The 22052-nt window shown below is 36.6% G+C and overlaps 1 protein-coding gene across 3 annotated transcripts in view; it reads left to right on the plus strand.

Moving 5' to 3' along the window:
• The first annotated feature begins 270 nt into the window (after positions 1-270).
• The window catches only part of LOC121367600, a 43571-nt gene continuing 21789 nt past the window's right edge, over positions 271-22052 (plus strand). Inside the window, exons 1-2 of one of the 3 annotated variants that reach the window (XM_041491877.1) lie at positions 271-485; positions 15530-15867. In XM_041491877.1, coding sequence (XP_041347811.1) covers positions 15582-15867 — 286 coding nt within the window. In that variant the 5' untranslated portion in view covers positions 271-485; positions 15530-15581. Of the gene's footprint in view, positions 486-8624; positions 9017-9279; positions 9342-15529; positions 15868-22052 lie in introns of those variants that run through there. The other 2 variants (XM_041491895.1, XM_041491886.1) reach the window with 2 other exon arrangements.

Genomic DNA, 22052 nt, shown 5'->3' on the forward strand with positions numbered 1-22052 from the left:
ACAGCATAGCGGATGCCACGACCTTTGATATAGCAGTAGTGTTGCACTGGCTGGAACGAGAAATAGCCCAATGGGCATCGTTAAGCATTGATTGATTGCATGAATGAATGACTGATTCACTCATTACCTATGTTTCTTTTCCTTTCCTGGTGCGCACAATCGTAAAAGAGAGAGAGAGAGAAACAAAAAAAAAAAAAAAAAAAAAAAAGAAAAAAAAAAAAAAAAAAAAAAAAAAAAGAAAGAAAGTAAACAGTTTTGTCCTCGAGGCTTACAACTGAATCTCACACTACGAGGAAGTTTGGCGCGTGCCCCGTATAAAGCCGTCTGTTCTGTGCATAGACGTCTGCGTGTGCGCGGCTACAGCAAGAAACAACAGGTCAGTCGGAAACAGTCGTCAAGGTAGATGGGCACATCGGTTCTCTCCTAGTGGTGTGTGTTTCCTGGATTACAACAGTCCCTGATTGTAGAGGAGATTTCTGGTTCGGGTGAGACATTTATATCTATATATTTCCATAGCTACATCCATCCAACATGTCTTTTGATTTCGCCCCACCTCTCTCTCTCTCTCCCTCCTTCTCTGGCTCTCTCATATCTATCTTTCTCCTCTTTCACGCTCTCTCTGTCTCCCTCCCTTATATATCTCTCTCGCTCTCTCAGTCTTTCTCTCTCCATCCCTCTCTGTGTGTCTATCTCTCCGTCTTTCTGTCTCTCTGATTTATATGTCTCTTTTCCTCTCTACCTCCTTTTTTTCATCTCTCTCCCTCTCTTTTTCTTTCCCTCACCCCTGTCTCTCCATTATTCTCTTATATCTCTCTCTGGCTCTTTCTTTTCTATGTCTCTTTCCCTTCATCTCTGTATCATATACATATATAGACACACACACACACACACGCACACGCACACACACACACACACATCGCTATATCGCTCTCCCCCCCCCCCCCCCCTCGTTCTCTTTCTCTCGCTGTCTCTCTCCCTTCTCCCCTCTCTCTCCCTCTAAGTCTATTTCTCACCCAAAACCAAATAACACCTTAGACGTCAATGTGTCTTTTATTCTATATTTCAAAACCGGTCTCAACACCAAATAATACTTTATAATGTCCTTACATCAAACTAAACTAGGGCTTAACGTTTTTTGTTTTCTGAACGCTGGGCAGCTTTCAATGTAAAATTGCTATTGAAATATTTTTACTTGGTGACTATGAAGGCATATGTCAAATATGGATTGTCACCCTAGTACGTTTGATTAAATGTTATTAAACCTAGTGCCGTTACCTCGATTAATTTCCATCTAATTTGCAAAGTTATCAAATTCTTAAAGTGTGTGATGTGAAAAATATCACATATTTTGATTGCACTAGAAATGAAAGATATGATATACAGGGCCGTACCCTGATCAAAATCCTGGAGGGGGGGGGGGGGGCACTACTTTTTATAAACAAATGAAACACTATATAAATTAAACCCTGAGATTTTCTGGGATAAAAAAAGAAGAAAAAGGTGAGATGCCCGTCCGGAGTATATATATATATATATATATATATATATATATATATATATATATATATATATATATATATATGTATGTATGTATGTATGTATGTATGAATATCTATATATTGTATGTATGTCGAGGTTGACTGTTACATACATAGATATTAACGCACTGGCGCAGGGGGTAATTAAATCCTTTCTGGCCTCACAAATTGTCCCATGCCGTTGCTGGGACTCGAACCTGTGGCACCGAATCGCCCGCAAATTACAATGTATGTATGTATGTATAAAACAAGAAAACAAGTGTACAGTATATATGTATTTAAAAACAATTTTAAGAAATAATCTCCCTTTACATGTTTCAATGATTCATCTTCAGAAAGGAACTGCTAAATAACTGCTAAATATGACGTCATACATATTATGACGTTACTGCAGTAGAAGGGGATTGATAATTACTTAATTACGCAATGGTTGCTTTTATCTAACGAAGAGCATTACGAAGTGGACAAAACTTTTTAATAAAATACATTTTGTTTTGGTCTGCCTTTTCATTTCTTCATTGGTATCTATGTGATAAAATGAGAAAATGGTGAACTTAATATCTTTTTGTGCCGCACATGCGATGGAATGCATCTTGTTTCTGGTTGTTTTATTTGTTGTTTGTGTACGCGTACTCTGGCTCTCAGCTGAGTAGTATGACCAATGTTTTGTTATTTGCAACTTTTGTGGTTGAATTCTAAAATATGTTGACATGTACCACAGTTACTTCGGTTACACTTTTTAACACTGCATTTATGTTCTACCGTTGTTGATTGAAATCGTGCTTTTGTCAGTATCTGTTTCAAGTTTTTGCTTTGTCTTTTACTATTTATAATTGAAATAGAGTCTAGTATGGATGCCATTTTTAAAATGTGCTATTCTGACAAGATCGTTTTATATATTTCGGGGTTCTGCGGGTTATGGGTGTATACAAATGCGAGCGGCCTTTTCGCTGTAACGATTTGTTTTGGTTTTAAAAGATATTTTCAATGTAATACTACCACCTTTTCAATACTATCTGAGATTAGCTGTTTTGGATATACTCGCGTTTTAAGATACATGTTGAGTTCCCGGAGACGTTGATCACGTGTTTGTATATTTGACACAATCATACAGATACGCCGTGCTAGGTTATGTGGTATACTTCTTCTAGTATGACACGGATGACAGGATGAGAAAGAAAGGTACTGTTTGCTATCAGTTGGTTTGTAAAATATATCAGTTTCTATTATGTGTCAACACGTGAGTGCGCTACTAAAGTGTGAAGAAAAGGAATTGTATTTGCATTTGTTTCCATAGTTAAGTTTATGTTACTATTCAGTGTGCTAAATAACTCGTGAAATAAGGCCACAGTATGAAACAATCATCTAGAAAACGTTTCCAATTCTTCTTGAAATATAGCTGAAAGTCTGATCCAAATATATTTGCAATTTTAGTTTCTAATATTTGTTCTAGGTAACCTAAAGTGAGTGTGGCATAGCTTGGTGCCATTTTGGTACCCATTGCCATCCCTTTAATTTGTTTGTAGTGTTTCTCATCAAAGTAAAACGCATCGTTTTCCAATATATATTTTATGCTTTCTATAATTAAAGACTTCGAAATTCATTCTGGCAAAAGTTCGGGATACTAGGTTATATATATATATATATATATATATATATATATATATATATATATCATAAATGCCGGACGATGACAGGAACTAAAATAATCGGCCGTTAAAGGGACATTCCCGAGTTTACTGCATTGTAAGATGTTTCCGACTAATAAAATAGTTTTACGATTAAACTTACATATTAAATATATTTTCTTGTTTAGAATATGAGTGTCTATATATTCAATGTGTTTCTGATCGTCTTAATATTTATAAGAAGCCCAAACTGGATTTTGTCTTCAAATAATTTCGTACGTACGAAAAAATAATATTTTTGGAAATAAAATGAAATTTAACCTAGTATAAATATTAGAACGATCAGAAACACTTTTAATATACAGCCACTAATATTTTATGCAGAAAAATATATTTGATATGTAATTACGATCTCTAAAAAGTATCTGTTAGTCGATAACATCTTAAAAATTGCAGCAAACTCAGGAATGCCCCTTTAATAAGATGTCATAAGTGTTGTAAGTTGACATCAACGTAATATTTTACTATTTCACCAATAAGATGCTATAGGTGTCAGAAGATGACAGCAACTGGGGCCACAGCTATACATTAATTTTATTTTCAGCTGGGGGCAATGGCTGATCTTCATGTGATGTATGTATATCATAAATTAATATTGTGCTTGTTAATCCCTAACGGTCCAATCGAACGGGACCACAGGTTTTGTCTTCTTCCGTCCGTCCGTCCGTCTGTCTCACATATAGGTTTTTTTGGAGAAAAAAAATCGCAATGCATCAAAATATTTAGATAAACTTCTGGGTATACCTTCATCGCATAGTTGACACATCAGTTTGACTTTGATGGAGATTTCTCCATTGTTGACAGCGTAGTCCAAGCGAAGGGTGAAAAAGAATTCCTTTTTGATCCATTAAAGGCATATTGTCACAGACCACTGACCTATTTAATGTTCTAACAAAGTATTACCTGAGCAAAAATAATTTGATTTGTCCCTAAATGTACTTTATTCAACCATCTTTATAACCAAAATACTCCATTTATTAATAATATTTTGTAAAAATAACTGAATTATGGCAATGGTCCATAATTAAAAAACTAAAATTGCCGAGAGGGTTGACATGGATTTTCACTCCATCATGGTTCAGTTAAGGTGATGCAATAGCTAGATTTGGTTTTCAACAATTAATGTAATTTCTATTTATTATTCATTTTTAGACAAATAAGGTCCTTAAATCTGTGACAGTATGCCTTTAAAAAATAAGTGTCCCCATACGACCGTGGCTGCAATTTTGTTTCCGCCATTATCAAAGCATGAAGTGTGTACATTATCTCTTCTAGTAGACATCATATCATGATAAAAATGGTCTATGCACTTATGTTTTCATGGTCGAGGTTTACTATGATGCCATTTAAAACAACATGACGCATTTTAAGACCGTCATTACCCATAAAACTATCTTATTCAATATCTTTATAACAACTTTCAACTTTGCCTATATTTTTTGTTACCTATAGTCTTAGCTGAAACCTTATACAATGGAAGGATATTTTTTTTATTTAACGACGCACTCAACACATTTTATTTACTGTTATATGGCGTCAGACATATGGTTAAGGACGACACAAATCTTGAGGGAGGAAACCCGCTGTCGCTACTTTATAGGCTACTCTTTCCGATTAGCAGCAAGGGATCTTTTATATACACCATCCCACAGACAGGGTAGTCGTGGTGCACTGGGTTGGAACGAGAAATAGCCCAATGGGCCCACCGACGGGGATCGATCCCAGACCGACCGCGCATCGAGCGGGCGCTTTACCACTGGGCTACATCCGGCTCCCCTTATACAATGGCTAAACACCTGGGCTCATATTTTCGAAGCTATCTTAGCCTACGAAATCGTAAAATCATCGTAAGCTATGACGTCACTATGGCGTGTGCTGTAGTGACGTCACAACCTACGACGGTTTTACGATTTCGTAGCGCTAAGATGGCTTCGAAAATATGGTCCCTGCGTTTAACAAAAACGGGGTTCGTATATTCAAGTCGGCAGGACGTAGCCTAGTGGTAAAGCGTTCGCTTGATGCGCAGTCGGTCTAGGATCGATCCCTGTCAGTGGTCCCATTGGGCTATTACTCGTTCCAGTCAGTCCACCACGACTGGTATATCAAAGGCTGTGGTATGTGCTATCCTGTGTTTGTGATAGTGCATATAAAAGATCCCTTGATACTAACAGAACAATACAGGGAGTTTTCTGTCTAAATACGTCAAAATTAGCAAACGTTTGCCATCCAATAGCCGATTAATGATAAATCGATTGCACGTGATATGTCAGTCGTGTTTCCGTTAATAATACTAATCGGAATAAGCACAGATTTTTTTTTGTTTTCAAAAAGGATAAACATGAAGTTTATTTTGTAAACAAGCGATAAATAGGACACATGTTGTTTGGTTCCTGTAAAATCGGTAACATTCCGCCAAGCGTCGCAGACGAGACGCAGATATCATGTTTCCATGTATTTGTAAACTGGATGAACAAGGAAGGAAGGACATGTTTTATTTAACGACGCACTCAACACATTGTATTTACGGTTATATGGCGTCAGACATATGGTTAATGGGAATGGATCCTAGATCGATCGCACATCAGGCGAGCGCTGTACCAATGAGCTACGTCACGCCCCTATTACAGGGGTAAAGTTATCTTCGTATCTGTACCAAAGAACAAGATTTAATTTATGCAATTTGATGATAATTTCTGATAAAAACGTTTTTATTTACTCTTTTTTTTTCACCGAAAGAAATGTTACATCATACATTCATACATTTCTTTATTCGTTCACACATTCAAAGGAAAAGGAATGTAATATTTCGTTCCCGTCAAACTGGTACATTTCGACTGCGAAATTAGACAACAACCGAAAAATGACAAGACCGCGTCAGTGCAATCTGTCTCACCTGTCACCTGTCTCTCTTGAGACTTCGACCCTTCAACCTTTGACCTTTGACCTACAGCTACAGGTCGCTACGGCAGCTTGTGTTGTTGCTGTGATGAACATACCATGTACACATCTCGATTAACCCAGCCTGCCATAAAGCAATATTTGTGGGAATTAAACTTTAAAAGGAAACTTGAGTAAACGTAAATGTGTGTGAGACGGGTCGACAAAGTTAAAACCTATTCATCTAGCCCCGTCGGTGGACCCATTGGGCTATTTCTCATTCCAGCCAGTGCTCCACAATTGGTGTAGCAAAGACCGTGGTATGTACCTATTCTTCCTGTGGGATGGTGCATATAAAATATCCCTTGCTGCTAATCGAAAGGAGTAGCACATGAAGTGGCGACAGCGGGTTTCCTCTCTCAATATCTGTGTGGTCCTTAACCATATGTCCAACGCCATATAACCGTAAATAAAATGTGTTGAGTGCATCGTTAAATAAAACATCCCTTCCTTTCACCCCTATATTAAAAATGAAATTTAATTCATATAAATTGATGGTAATGTGTCTAGAAACCTTTTTTATTTACATAGAAATGTTTAGAAACAAAATGTTAATTATTTGAGTTGGTATGGGTTCAAAACTCAATAATATTTTTAATAAAAGTTTTAACATTATTCATTATAGTTAGATGACAATTCATTGGTTACCTTTTGGCGCAAACGGACTTAACGGGACATTCCTGAGTTTGCTGCATTGTAAGATGTTTTCGACTAATAAAACATTTCTACGATTAAACTTACATATTAAATATATTTTCATGTTTAGAATATCAGTGTCTGTATATTTAATGTGCTTCTGGTCGTCTTAATATTTGTAAGAAGCCCAAACTGGATTTTGTCTTCAAATAATTTCGTACGTACGAAATTTTTTTTTAACCTAGTACAAATATCAGAACGATCAGAAACACGTTTCATATACAACCACTAATATTTTATACAGAAAACTATGTTTAATATGCAATTACGTTAAAAAGTCTCTGATAGTAGATAACATCTTAAAAATTGCAGCAAACTCAGGAATGTCCCTTTAAGTATCTCAAGATAGTTACATACATCCTGTAATTACTGTAAACTTAATATTAAAACAATTAAAGGTAGTACTAAACCAAATAATTTCCGGCTGGGTCAAAGTTCGAGGTGCACCCAACTTTTGATAGAGAAGTGAACACCACAAGTCCTGTGATTGGTTATAAATGTGAGTGTATTGGTCGTAAAAAATAATAGTTTCATCTAGGTAAAACAATATGCAATTTTATTTCATCTAGTACCAACGTGTCAAGTAGCCTTGTGCTTGAAACATGTATGGGGTACCTGTGAAAAAAAGTACTCGAATTCTGTGCGGACTAGGGTAGTCATAGACGCTACCCGTTATCTCAGAAACGAGCAGCTTGACCACCAATTTTTTCTGATTCACTTTAAGTGTGAGGGGTGGTAGTATTTATATCTGTGGTGTTTATGTCGATTGATACGCTGAAGACAGGAGTTTTAGCCACATATGTTACTATTGTCGTCTATGGGATTTGATTTGGTTAGCAAATGCTACTGGATCAATGTCTACACGCTAACACTATTAATACAGGCGCAGATCCAAGATTTTTTAATAGAGGGGGGCCAAACACCTGTTGTTGGTTTTGAAAATAGAATTTGCATTTTTTGGAGTGTTCTGTAATATATATTGTTTGACCAAAAATAGGGGGCCTGGACCCCTTGGGCCCCTGCCTGAATCAGCGCCTGGGGTAAGTTCAGTTAACCCATTGTCGCTAACGTCCGCTAAACTTCATGTTAAACGAAATGGCTACGTCGGAATCCAGTCAAACAGTTCGTGAGCGTTAGCGAAACGTTTGCTGGCTGAAGGTAGGGCTCATTGTGCGGTAGGTCTACGATCGATCCCCGTCAGTGGGCCCATTGAGCTGTTTCTCGTTCCAGCCAGTGTACAACGAATTGGTATACCATTATGTTTTCTAGTGGTGTGTTAAAGGGACATTTGTGACTTTGCTGCATTGTGAGATGTTTCAGACTAATAAAATATTTCTACGACTAAACTTACATATTAAATATATTTTCTTGTTTAGAATATCAATGGCGGTATATTCAATGTGTTTCTGGTCGTCTTAATATTTGTAAGAAGCCCAAACTAGATTTTGTCTTCAAATAATTTCGTACGTACAAACAAATTATATTTTAGGAAATAAAATGAAATGTAACCTAATGCAAATATTAGAACGATTAGAAACACGTTTAATATACAACCACTAATATTTTATGCCAAAAAATATATATTTGATACGCAATTACATTCGTTAAAAAGTCTCTGTTAGTCGATAACATATTACAATGGCAGAAAACTCAAGAATGTCTCTTTAAACAAAACAAACTTAACTTTTAACGCCGTTAACATTATGATGAGTAGGAATTTTATTTTAGTGGAACCTTCAGCTGTAGGTATGCAAAGCCTGCATTGTACCTGTACGGGAATAATTATGCACATGTGATTTGAGTGTGATGATGATGAATTTGACACGAACAGGAACGGTGACAGTGAATGACGTCAAATTAACTCAAACCGTGATCAATGGTTCACCAACGGGAACGAAAACAATATGGTAATAAGACAGAGAGTGAAGTGTGTGATAATCTGATGAATAAAGCCCTCAAGGCCAAGGGGGCAAAAACACAATAACAAAAAAAACAAAACAAAAAAACAAAAACAAAAAAAACTGAAACAAACAACATTAAGCACACACAAATCAACCAAAACAGCCACAAAATAACAACAGAGCTTTCAACCTGTGGCAATTCTTAGGCGTGAGAAAATTAGAAGTCAGGGTCCAGGGACTGCAGGCTCTTGGTCAGGTACAGGGCGAAGTTTTTTGTTGTTTGTTTAAGTCCAAAATGGAAATTAGATCTAATATGGTTTATAACCATACACGTCGGTCATCGGTAGCACCCTCGAGTGATTGTTGGTACTGGTTCAATATGCTGTATTACTATTACAAGGTTATGAATTCAGAGACCCTGCATAATCAGCATATAATTCCATTCAGCTCTAAAATATAAACCACGATTATAAAATATTTTTATTTTTAGAGAAAAACGTGAGATTATAGTAACGTTGCGTGAGAGCGTGATGATTGTTACAAATGCCGGAGACTCACGCCAGATGCGTGAGAGTTGACAGGTACGCAACAACAACGTAATACTTTAACCACTACTGTAAAACGTTAAACAAAATAGACGTTTTAAAAAATATGAAGTAATAAAACAATTACGGTACAGTGCCGAGACCAATATGATGTTTTATGGATCAAAAAGAAAACAAAATCTACCTCAGCCTCATCACAGTACCACAACTGCTTAATGTACGATATCATCTCATGTGCCATATGGTATGGTAAATATGGTATGGTAAATATGGTGGTATGGTATGGTATGGTATGGTATGGTGTGGTATGGTTGTAGTTGTGTGGTGTGGTGTGGTTTGGTGTGGCATGATATAGTATATGATATAATATATGATGATATGATATGATATGATATGATATGATATGATATGATATGACATGTGATATATGATAGATTATGCTATGATATGATATAACATGACATGATATGATATGATAGATTATGATATGATATGATATGATATATGATATACACTACGATACAATATGATACCATACGATACGATATGATATATACTATGCAATGCTATGGTGTGATATATTATATTGTATGATATGATAAGATATGGTATGATATATGATTTGATATGATATGGTATATAGAGATTATTATATGAGCTTGTGTGTCATACTGTATTTTACGAACGAATGTCAGGATTCTTGTATTGCCCGAGTGAGAACGAGGGTAATACATTAATTTATATCACTCGTTTAGTTGGCATTCATGTACGGTTGTAGTGTGCCAATCGGTGACGTCATCGTGTGATGTCTCACTTGGCTTTCTTGTATATAATATATATTATTATAAGAGCTTGTGTATCGTACTGATTTTAAGAAACGAGTGTCAGGATTTGTGTATTGTTCGAACACGAGCGAGAGAGTGATACATGAATCCTGATACGATTTCGTAAAATCAGAACGGATCACAACCGAGCGGATTCTAGCAACCAATTCCTAGCAGCCACTTACGCTAGCAGACAATTTCAGCAGACACGCATTGCGACGTTCTAAATACCGAACTTATACGCCTTTCAATTGTTACCTGTATTTCCCACACTTTTTTTTAAGCACACTGTTATCCTAATTATTAGTATTCACTATAACTTAAGAATTTTAGAGAGTATCTTTATAAAAAAAAAAAACCCACAAAAACAAACCAAGACCAGTTTTATTGTTTTATTGAAGTTTCTACTATGGCACCTTCTATACAAAATTCACATATTTCTCGGCCGCTCTGTAATAAAAATCAAGTAGCGTTTTAAAAGCCTGTATGTTCCCTACGAAGATGGGTATCCCTACTACATACCCATATAGGCCACACCCCGATATCAGGACAAGCGATCTGTCACTAATAATGTGCCGGACTTGAACAGCGTTTGCATGACCAAACAATTGTTTCTCAGACCTGCGGAATTCTGATAGCCAATACCTTATCATTGGCTATTACTGAGAACTTGTCAACATTGATGCCACTGGTATTGCCGGCTTGTTTGGAACAGGATGTCGAAAAACAAGCTCATAATACAAAAGTCTTGTACTATCTTCCATTTTACGTACAATATTTCCACTTGCATCACACACTGGAGCATCCAGCTTGGCCAAGGTCATGCCAAAGACGTACACCAGCTTCAGTCCAATACAACACACACTGTGGCATCATCATTATGCTTTGTATGAAGCCAGTTACTTTCATGCCTTTAGTTTTTTCTTTTTCTGCAAGAGCAATAATTTGCAAACTTTCCACTTCGTGTTTGGCTTTCTTGCTTTGCTGTCGTCCTTTAGTGGCAATCTTTTGCAGAACACTGGAACTTACACCAATTGAATCACAGTTTCCTGCAACTATAACTTCTGGGTCCTTGTCCGCGAAACGCGATAGATATTCTTTCCTTGGTTTAGAACCTTCTTTCAGATTTTCTCTTAGTTCTTGCCTTTCTTTGCCTCGAATTGGTCTAGCATGCTGTTCACTTATGAGGTGCTTTTAAAACGCTACTTGATTCTTATTACAGCAGCCGAGCAATATGTGTATCTTGCATAGAAAATGCGATAATAGAAACTTCACCCTGTGTCTGCTAGTCGTTATATATAATTTGACTGGGTGTGGCCTATATGGGTATGTAATAGGGATACCCTTCTTAGTATAGAACATACAGGCTTTTAAAACGTTACTTCATTCTTATTACAGAGCAGCAGAGAAATATGTGTATTTTGTATAGAAATTGCGATAATAGAAACTCTGTCTGCTAGCCGTTATAAATAATTTAATGGTAGGGATAGCCATCTTAGTATAGAACATACAGGCTTTTAAAACGCTAGTTGATTCTTATTACAGAGTGGCCGACAAATGTGGGTATTTTTTATAATTGCGATATTCGAAATTTCACCCTGTGTCTGCTAGCCGTCAAATAGAATTTGACGGGGTGTGGCCTATATGGGTATGTAATAGGGATACCCATCTTAGTATAAAACATACAGGCTTTTAGAACGCTACTTGATTCTTATTACAAAACGGCGAAAAATATGTGTATTTTGTAGAGAAATTGCGATATTCGAAATTTCACCCTGTGTCTGCTAGCCGTTATAAAGAATTTGACGCGGTGTGGCCTATATGGGTATGTAGTAGGGATACCCATCTTAGTAGGGAACATACAGGCTTTTAAAACGCTAGTTGATTCTTATTACAGAGTGGCCGACAAATATGTGTATTTTGTACAGAAATTGCGATATTCGAAATTTCACCCTGTGTCTGCTAGCCGTTATAAAGAATTTGACGAGGTGTGGCCTATATGGGCATGTAGTAGGGATACCCATCTTAGTATAGAACATACAGGCTTTTAAAACGCTACTTGATTCTTATTACAAAGCAGCCGAGCAATATGTGTATCTTGTATAGAAAATGCGATAATAGAAACTTCACCCTGTGTCTGCTAGTCGTTATATATAATTTGACTGGGTGTGGCCTATATGGGTATGTAATAGGGATACCCTTCTTAGTATAGAACATACAGGCTTTTAAAACGTTACTTCATTCTTATTACAGAGCAGCAGAGAAATATGTGTATTTTGTATAGAAATTGCGATAATAGAAACTCTGTCTGCTAGCCGTGATAAATAATTTAATGGTAGGGATAGCCATCTTAGTATAGAATATACAGGCTTTTAAAACGCTAGTTGATTCTTATTACAGAGTGGCCGACAAATGTGGGTATTTTTTTATAATTGCGATATTCGAAATTTCACCCTGTGTCTGCTAGCCGTCAAATAGAATTTGACGGGGTGTGGCCTATATGGGTATGTAATAGGGATACCCATCTTAGTATAAAACATACAGGCTTTTAGAACGCTACTTGATTCTTATTACAAAACGGCGAGAAATATGTGTATTTTGTAGAGAAATTGCGATTTTCGAAATTTCACCCTGTGTCTGCTAGCCGTTATAAAGAATTTGACGGGGTGTGGCCTATATGGGTATGTAGTAGGGATACCCATCTTAGTAGGGAACATACAGGCTTTTAAAACGCTAATTGATTCTTATTACAGAGAGGCCGACAAATATGTGTATTTTGTACAGAAATTGCGATATTCGAAATTTCACCGTGTGTCTGCTAGCCGTTATAAAGAATTTGACGAGGTGTGGCCTATATGGGCATTTAGTAGGGATACCCATCTTAGTATAGAACATACAGGCTTTTAAAATGCTACTTGATTCTTATTATTAGATTAACCGAGAAATACGTTTATTTTTTTATTTTTTTTATAAATATTAAATTCATCCATCTGCTGTCTCTTTTATAATGTGTGTTGGGTTTTGGTCTATACGAAACTTGTTGTAATACAGAACGATTTTAAAGTGATACTTCAGATATTAAAGGGACATTCCTGAGTTTGCTGCATTGTAAGCTGTTTCCATCTAATAAAATATTTCTACGATTAAACTTACATATTAAATATATTTTCTTGTTTAGAATATCAGTGTCTGTATATTTAATGTGCTTCTGGTCGTCTTAATATTTGTAAGAAGCCCACACTGGATTTTGTCTTCGGACCATCTTAGGAAATGAATTGAAATTTAACCTAGTACAAATGCAGAAAAATATATTTGATATGTAATTACAATCGTTAAAAATCTCTGTTAGTCGGTAACATCTTAAAAATTGCAGCAAACTCAGGAATGTTCCTTTAAAAAAGTGCTTAATAAAACGGTTAAGTTGTATTTATACGGATATTAGTAACAATAAGACTATGAAAATGAGTCTTGGTTGTTATTTTGTTTTTCTTAAGTTATAGTGAATACTAATAATTAGCATAACAGTTTGTTTAGAAAGTGTGGGAAATACAGTTAACAACCGAAAGACGTATGAGTCCGTATGTTTAGAACGTCGCCATGCGTGTCTGCTGAAATTGTCTGCTAGCGTAATTGGATGCTTGGAATTGGCTGCTAGAATCCGCTCGGTCAGATCACACGCGAGTGTAATAATTTCTTTATTATCCATATTATCGATAATATATATATATATTTGTATTATTAACAACAAGGACTATGTGAAAACGTTTTAAAGATTGTCTGTTATATCTTTCGCGAAGTCGTTCACACATACGCATGCGGATGATTATTTTTGTTGTTCATATCCAGATAAACGTATACGAAATAACAGACAATACTTATAATTAAATTTAAAGCATACCTACAAATAAACACACTAAATGTTCATGTTTTATTTATTTAATTATTTATTTATTTCATATTCTAAACAATAACGCTCAATAAGATCATCAGATATGACGTCCCCTGACAACGTTATATTTACGTTCATCGTGGAATGAATAAACTTGCATTGCTTCGGCTGGATCAATGGGATGACATTAATGGGTGTAACGGAAATTTAATTATTCAAACGTAACTAGGAGATGACGAAATGACGTTATTTTCAGAAATGACGTCATATTGATGAGCGATTACACCTGGCTAAAACCGGGAAAGCCGCATTATGTTATGACGTCGCTTTCCAAAATTACGTCATTCGTTGTGTACGTGAAATCATTATGATACACGTGTGTCATACTGGTTATATTTTCCTGTATATCTTGAACTATGTGGATAATATATAGAGGATAATAAACGAGTTACAAGTTATTATCAAATGATTGTCCCGAGTGAAATAATTTTTACTTGTCACGAGCTTTAGCGGTCTCGTTATATGTTCTTGCGCAAAATAAACGAGTTAACGTCATAATTTAATTTAATTTAACGTCATAACTAGATTTTCGTAAATCCATAACCAATCCTACTTTCATGGATTTACATAACGTTAAGAATCATACTTTGTGGCAATCTTGTGTAATGTTTCAAATACGATGTCACGTAATTTGTAAATCATACATGATATCAGTAACAAGAAGGTGCTGACTGAAGACAAAATGAAAAGGGAATTCCCCATTTACCATTTCCGGTCCAGATAAATTTATCACACGGTTTAAAAATGTCTTTATCATTATATTAAGATTGAATAGGTATGTAATAAAATTTGATACGATATGATAACTTTTTAACTAATTGCTATATTCAAAATTCTGCCCATTTTCAACTCTAACCCCTCCCCCCCCCCCCCCCCATCCATAGTCAGGCCACCGATCTTATCTAATTTCTTTTTGACCGCCCGATCTAATCTAGCGACAAAATTTAATAAGTAGAATTTTCTTTATTAATTATATTTATTAGAGATGCGCATCAAAATTTTAAAGGCCCACTATTTAATTTTTAGATGTAAATTTCAAAATTGTCCCCTTAAATTGTTTTCTGTCCCGGGACAAGCCCCTGGCTATCCAGAGACAGGCCCCGGGACGGACATGCTCGAAACTCTAGTGGTATATGAGCATGTAAACATTATTCGCACTCGCACGATATGATATGATTTGAAAGACTATGCTTTGAAAATATATTATACACCACTAACCACTAACATTTAACAACTAACCCACTGTCCTGGACAGACAGCCCATATAGCTGAGGTGTGTGTGTGTGTGTGTGTGTGTGTGTGTGTGTGTGTGTGTGTGTGTGTGTGTGTGTGCCCAGGAGAGCGTGCTTAAACCGTAATTGGATTTAAGCACGAAAATATGTTGAAATGAACAATGAAATATACATTTATTATGACATGATATTTATGTTGCTGTTTTGTTTTTCTTCCAGGCTAGCTCTGTGGTAACCCTGTGACCAATGTGTATCTGAAGCCTGCCGGGAAATGACTTTAACCAGCTGGTATGTGCTATGCCTGACGCTGATCACGCAACACATCCTCTCCGTCATGGCCGGGCTGCCCTGGGACCTCCTGGCGCTCGATTGGCTGTGCAACGAGGACAGCACGCATGCGCGTGATATCCCCTGGGACTGCTCAAGTTATCTGGTGTGTCACAGCGGCAAGGCGTACCCGTTCAAGTGCCGCGCTGGCACACTGTTCGACAACGCCACGCACAACTGTGTCTGGCCAAACAGCAGGAATTCAGGTCGCTGCAAGCAAAATCCATTAAGTAAGATTTTGTTTTTTAAGGTCAGTTTTCTTTAAAGTAACGACCCCACCACTCACCGCATCCTCGGACGATCATTTGGGTTATTATTATTATTCACGGGCGTAGAAAGGTACCAAAACAAAAGGGGGAGGGGCGCACGCACACGCACGCAAACACGCTGCTACCCCTTTAGTTGTTTACCGTGACGCCCTGCTGCCCCTTCAGTTGTTTACCGTGACGACCTGCTGCCCCTTTAGTTGTTTACCGTGACGCCCTGCTGCCCCTTTAGTTGTTTACCGTGACGCCCTGCTGCCCCTTTAGTTGTTTACCGTGACGCCCTGCTGCCACTTTAGTTCCCGACCACTGCCTCGACTGACTGGCGCCATGCTGACGTTAAAACACTTTAGTTTTTCTGCCCGACACTGACTCAGTTTTAAGACTATCCGGCTCGTTCCCTGCACACTTGTTCTTGTAATTAAGCTTCGTTATACTTTTAGTGTTGAGGTAATAATTTACGTGAAATATAAATCATAAAATACACGCGTATTTGTATATTTTATTAAAATTCGTGTTTGAGAAGTCTGAAATGGAACCTTGCCATTATTGATCAGCACCATGCCTCTTGAGATCACCACCCTGTCCCTATATTCCAGCACCCTGCCCCTCTAACCAGTCTGGGGGAAACACCAATGTACACACACACACACACACACACACACACACACACGCACGCACACATATACACATATACATATATATATAATTTTTGTTTAATAAACGATATTAAAAGACTCGAAGAAGGGGATATTACAACTTCTGGATACAAATTTTGTCCATTTCGGTGTTACTTCGCTCCATTTCAATCCTTTTCGGTGTTTCGTCGGTCCATTTCAGTCCTTTTCGGTGTTTCGTCGGTCCCTTTCGGTCCATCTCGGTCTTTCGGTCCATCTCGGTCTTTCGTCGGACCGTGTTACATGTGCTTTATGTTACCGGGCTCAGGTGTTTAAATAAATGTAAGGTAATAGCGGCATGTTATTTTGGCATCCAATTTTAAATGATATAAGATCAACATAGCCAGATTCATTTTGTTTTGATTTAATCAAATTAATTAGAAATTTCGATTCATATTCATAGAGAGAGAAAGAAAGAGGCAAGTAATGTGACACAGTTGGTGCCTATGGAGGAAACGTTCCTGTTTAAAAGTCTTATCCCGTAATTCGAAATACAAGTTATCAACAGAAAGAAAGTCCAAAAGTTCACATATATCTGTCTCTGTGTATTTTTGCTAATTCTCCATATCAGGAATTTGACGACAATGAATGTTCCATAATAGTATAGACGCAGTATTGTATTGCCTGTTCAAAAAGGGTTTAAGCTTTCTTTAATACTTGTATGTGGTATTGTTGGTGTTTTAATGGCTGCATTGATCTTTTTTATATCACCGACGCTGTTTGCTACATATTATAAGTTATAATCGGCATTACAGAACAGAATCTAATAGTTTTTTTTAACTGTCGGGTGCACCTAGCGAGATAAATATTATTTTGTTTTGTTTTTAAATCACCACCAAAGCGTCGTGGGATACAAAAACAAAGAGATCAGAAAACATCAAGTTCGTTTAATATAATAGTGCTTAAATATGATGGTTATGCCAGTGGGCCCTATCACAAACTGTTCATGTAGTGTATCCAGAATTTATATCAAATATAGCCATGACAAAAAGGGATTCCTGACATAATTTGACATTTTTAATGATGTATTTTGTCTCGAAGATATTTTAGCAATATCACATGTTCCTGTCTGTGTGTTGATTGTATATGTTTGTCTGCGTGAATCTTTGTATTAATGCCTTGCTTTTTCCGTCTGTCAAATACACAAAATACACGGAAATGAAAAATCTTGGGCTTCAACACATGTCCTACCAATACCAAATGGGACATCTTGGGCAGTTCGGACATTTTGGGCTTCAACACATGTCCTACCAATATCCAAAATTCATGTCTATTGTGTGCATTTATTGTGTGCGTGCGTGTCACTTACAGCTGTCAAAACGTCTGAAATATGCAATCTGAGCTATACAATGTTAATTGTTTGCATAATATTAATGTATTACAATACAGTAATTGCATAGTATGGAATTACACTTCTGGGTAAAAGTTAAGCTGTACTACCAACTCCGTTATGATTTTTAAAGTCTCATTGCAATGTTATTTTGGCCCATTTCGGTTATTTATGGTCCATTTCGATCCGTTTCGGTCACAATTCGTTCTGTTTCTGTCCCATTTCTGTCCATTTAGGTCCCATATTGGTCCATTTCGGTGTTTCGTCGGTCCCTTTCGGTCCCTTTTGGTGTTTCGTCGGTCCCTTTCGGTCCATTTCGGTCTTTCGTCGGACATGTAACACCTATGACAGACGTACACCATACATAATGTGTGGCGTACGTCTGACGTAAGTTTTACGAGTGCTTTGTGTTACCGGGCCCAGAATTGAAAATGCAAAAACTACCGAAGGTACCAAATCAGTTCCAGACATCTATCTATATACATGTATGCATACAGATTCAAACTGACTACATTCTCCAAAGTAATCTGTATAGACCAAAGCCCAGACCCTTGAACTCAAAACGAACAAGGTACATGTACCAATATCTGAGTATATCGACATTCAGGTAGTGGCATAAGATGCACAGTGATTTCTGCTGGTGACTACACCCTGCATATATGGGGACCCACAATATGGCCTCCAAAACGGGTCATACTTAAACAATCAAAACCAATTCCAAATATTACACATTACAAACCTGAACATGGGCCCACATGTAAAAGACACGTTAGAGTGCACAAGGACCCACACGCCAAAAATGTGACCCCAAATTGGGTTATACTTGGAAGTTTGAGATAAAATCAACGTTCAGTAAAAAAGTAAATAACACTGTCTGGGCTATGCCAATTTGGTCCTAGCTGACCCATAAGTGCAATTTGCCTATACTTTAAAATGTTTGGTACGAGATAAAACTAGCTTAAAATAAACAATGTATACAGCACAGTCTGAAATGTCGCATGAAACGCAAACTTGGACTCTGTGTTGACACCCCGCCTCAACATATAACCCCAGGGTCCAAAACTGTTTATGCTCAAACATTAAGGGGTACCGCATACAACCAACTTAAAGGAATACACACATCACACAGAGTCTGAACTGACCCATGGCAGACAATAGGATTCCTGCGTTCTCTCTGCGAGACACCCACAGTGTGTATAACAAAAGGGACAACTTCAGTTTTTCAATAGTCGGGTTTCCCTTTAAGTTTAGCAATATTCCTTGTGCTCCAGCTTTTGTTATCTACATATCACATCTTTTGATATACCTTTGCCTGGGCATTAGTTTTGAAATAACTTTATATCATTCTGGCACAGCATTTGGTCCATCATGGTTTTGACGTTAAAGGACTCTTGGGGATTTCAGAACGTTTCAAGGTGGACATTTTCAGGCTATTGTTCAATATGACGTATGATTGACAAACATTTATTTCTGATGCCATACTTTGTTTCGACCGTGTATATGTTTTTTTTTCACCTTGTGGATGAAAATTGTCTTTACTCATTGTTTATGTGAGTTGACAACTAAAGGTTGTGCTTATGACATATACTACCGGTGGGGTAGAAAATTCTTTTTTTCCACAAACACATGGTATCACAGTGATTCATGAATGCATACTATCTCAATTGTCTTAATATCAACTAATCTCTGTCTCGTGCGGGTGATTTTACCCGCTCTTCCTATATTGGAGTTGGGATATAGCTCAGAAGTATATGTAGAGTACTTGTCCCAGGTGTAATGGATCATAGGATTCAGATCTGTCAGTATTATACCAATGCCCCTTAAAGGGATATCAAAGTCCATGGTGTGTGCACTCCTGTCTTTGTTAAAGAATGAATGAATGAATGAATGAATGAATGTTTAACGACACCCCAGCACGAAAAATACATCGGCTATTGGGTGTCAAACTATGGTTAATGCAAAACTAAAGTGATGATCAACATCAATATAAAAATTTAACAGGTCAATAAAAATACAGTGTAAAGGACTGTGTAAAAATACAAATATCACAGATAGATATAATTAAAATTTAGAATAAAATTCAGTATCCCGTAAAAACTGCAATAAAAGTTCTGGATGGAATCGAAAGGATTCCATCACATTTCTTTGTCCAAATATATCTTTTCGAGTTGCTGACAACTGCTTAAAGGGACATTCCTGAGTTTGCTGCATTGTAAGATATTTCCGAAAAATTAAATATTTCTACGATTAAACTTACATATTAAATATATTTTCTTGTTTAGAATATCAGTGTCTGTACCTTCAATGTGTTTCTGGTCGTCTTAATATTTGTAATAAGCCCAAACTGGATTTTGTCTTCAATAATTTCGTACGTACGAAACAATATATTTTAGGAAATAAAATGAAATTTAACCTAGTACAAATAGTATAACGATCAGAAACATGTTTAATATACAGCCACTAATATTTTATGCAGAAAAATATATTTGATATGTAATTACAATCGTTAAAAGGTCTTTTTTAGTCGATAACATCTTAACAATTGCAGCAACCTCAGGAATGTCCCTTTAAGGTGCATCCTAACCGGCCGCGTGTGACGCGAGAGAAGCGATCGATTTTTTTTTTAAACCACTGATTTCAATTGAAGCATCCTAACTGCACGCGCGCGACGCGACAGATTTATATGTCGTGTCGCACGTGTGCGGTTAGGATACGGCAATTGAAATCAATGATTTCTAAAATAATCGCTCGCGTCGCGCGCGGCCGGTTAGGATACAGCTTTACACTCCACCAAGATGTGTCGCACAGTCAGAAGACACTGGCAGTGCTCACACTGAGGTGGAGCATCTTTCTTCAAGATAAATGAATGGGTTAAGTAAGTGTGACCGATGCGGGCACGACACAAGACTATTTCATCCTTCCTGCACTGTCTGTAGGAGGACTGCCACTCTCCCAAGACTGGCTTGATAGCATGAAGCTTGTTCGCAACCTCACCGTGTCTTTGTTAAAGAGTACATATATATATATATATATATATATATATATATATATATATATATATATATATATATATATATATATATATATATATATATATGATAATAAACGAGTCACCAGTTATTATCAAAGTTATGTCCCGAGTGAAATAATTTTCACTTGTCACGAGCTATAGCGAGTGATAAGTGGAAATTATTTCACTCGGGACATAAATTATATATATATACATCTGAATGCTTCCAATAAAAACAAACATATATAATAGCTATGTATAAAATATAAAACATAATGATGAGTCATTCCCACACTAACGTCACAGCTGTCTTGTTTGTCACAGAGACTGTCATAACTTTTACACGCGCAAAAACGCATACGCCTTCGTGCACAATAACGCGACCTGTCCTTTCCGAGAATAATATCACAATCACAAACTTCCTCTGAAATCCATACACACAGTAACACTGAAATCACTGTATCCCTTTCAAGTCAGACTTCGCGTTCACTTTTCACTAATTCAACTTTTGCTAACTGCAATTTTAATATAGCAGTTGATAAATCTTCTAAATAATTTGACACTCTCCCTTATGTTAATTTCTTCAAATTTCATACTCTGACCGCTTTACAACAAATCTTCCATTTAAGTATGTAGATCGTTCAATTCTTAATTATTAATTTAATTATCGTTTGATATTTTTGAAGAAAAAACAATTGTTTGCGTTATCAGTTGATATTCAGTTATTTTAAATTTTATAACTTTTTATGCATATTTGATTCAGAAAATTAAAATTGATAAAACCTTATGTAAATCATTTTAATGAATCGGAGATTTGACGGAAAAAACCGAATGCAACTGTCTAAGGGAATTCCCTTATTTGAGTATTGATACAGTTGTAAATCATTGTTGAATAGAGTTCGATTGGGTTTTTAAAAAATAGTTTTAAATAATGGCAATATTAATGCATTTGGAATTATAAGAATTGAATGATATATTTTTGACGTTTTACAGACTTATGTATGAACGGCTTCGCGCTAACGCGCAACGCCATTCATACAGTGTGTAAAACAGTTTTGTTTATCGGCGCGAGAACGTCAAAAATATAACGTTCAATTCTTAATTATTTTATTTTTGTTATTTTAATTATTTTCTC

This window comes from Gigantopelta aegis, chromosome 1, assembly GCF_016097555.1.
Source record: "Gigantopelta aegis isolate Gae_Host chromosome 1, Gae_host_genome, whole genome shotgun sequence".
Lineage (NCBI taxonomy): Eukaryota > Metazoa > Mollusca > Gastropoda > Neomphalida > Peltospiridae > Gigantopelta > Gigantopelta aegis.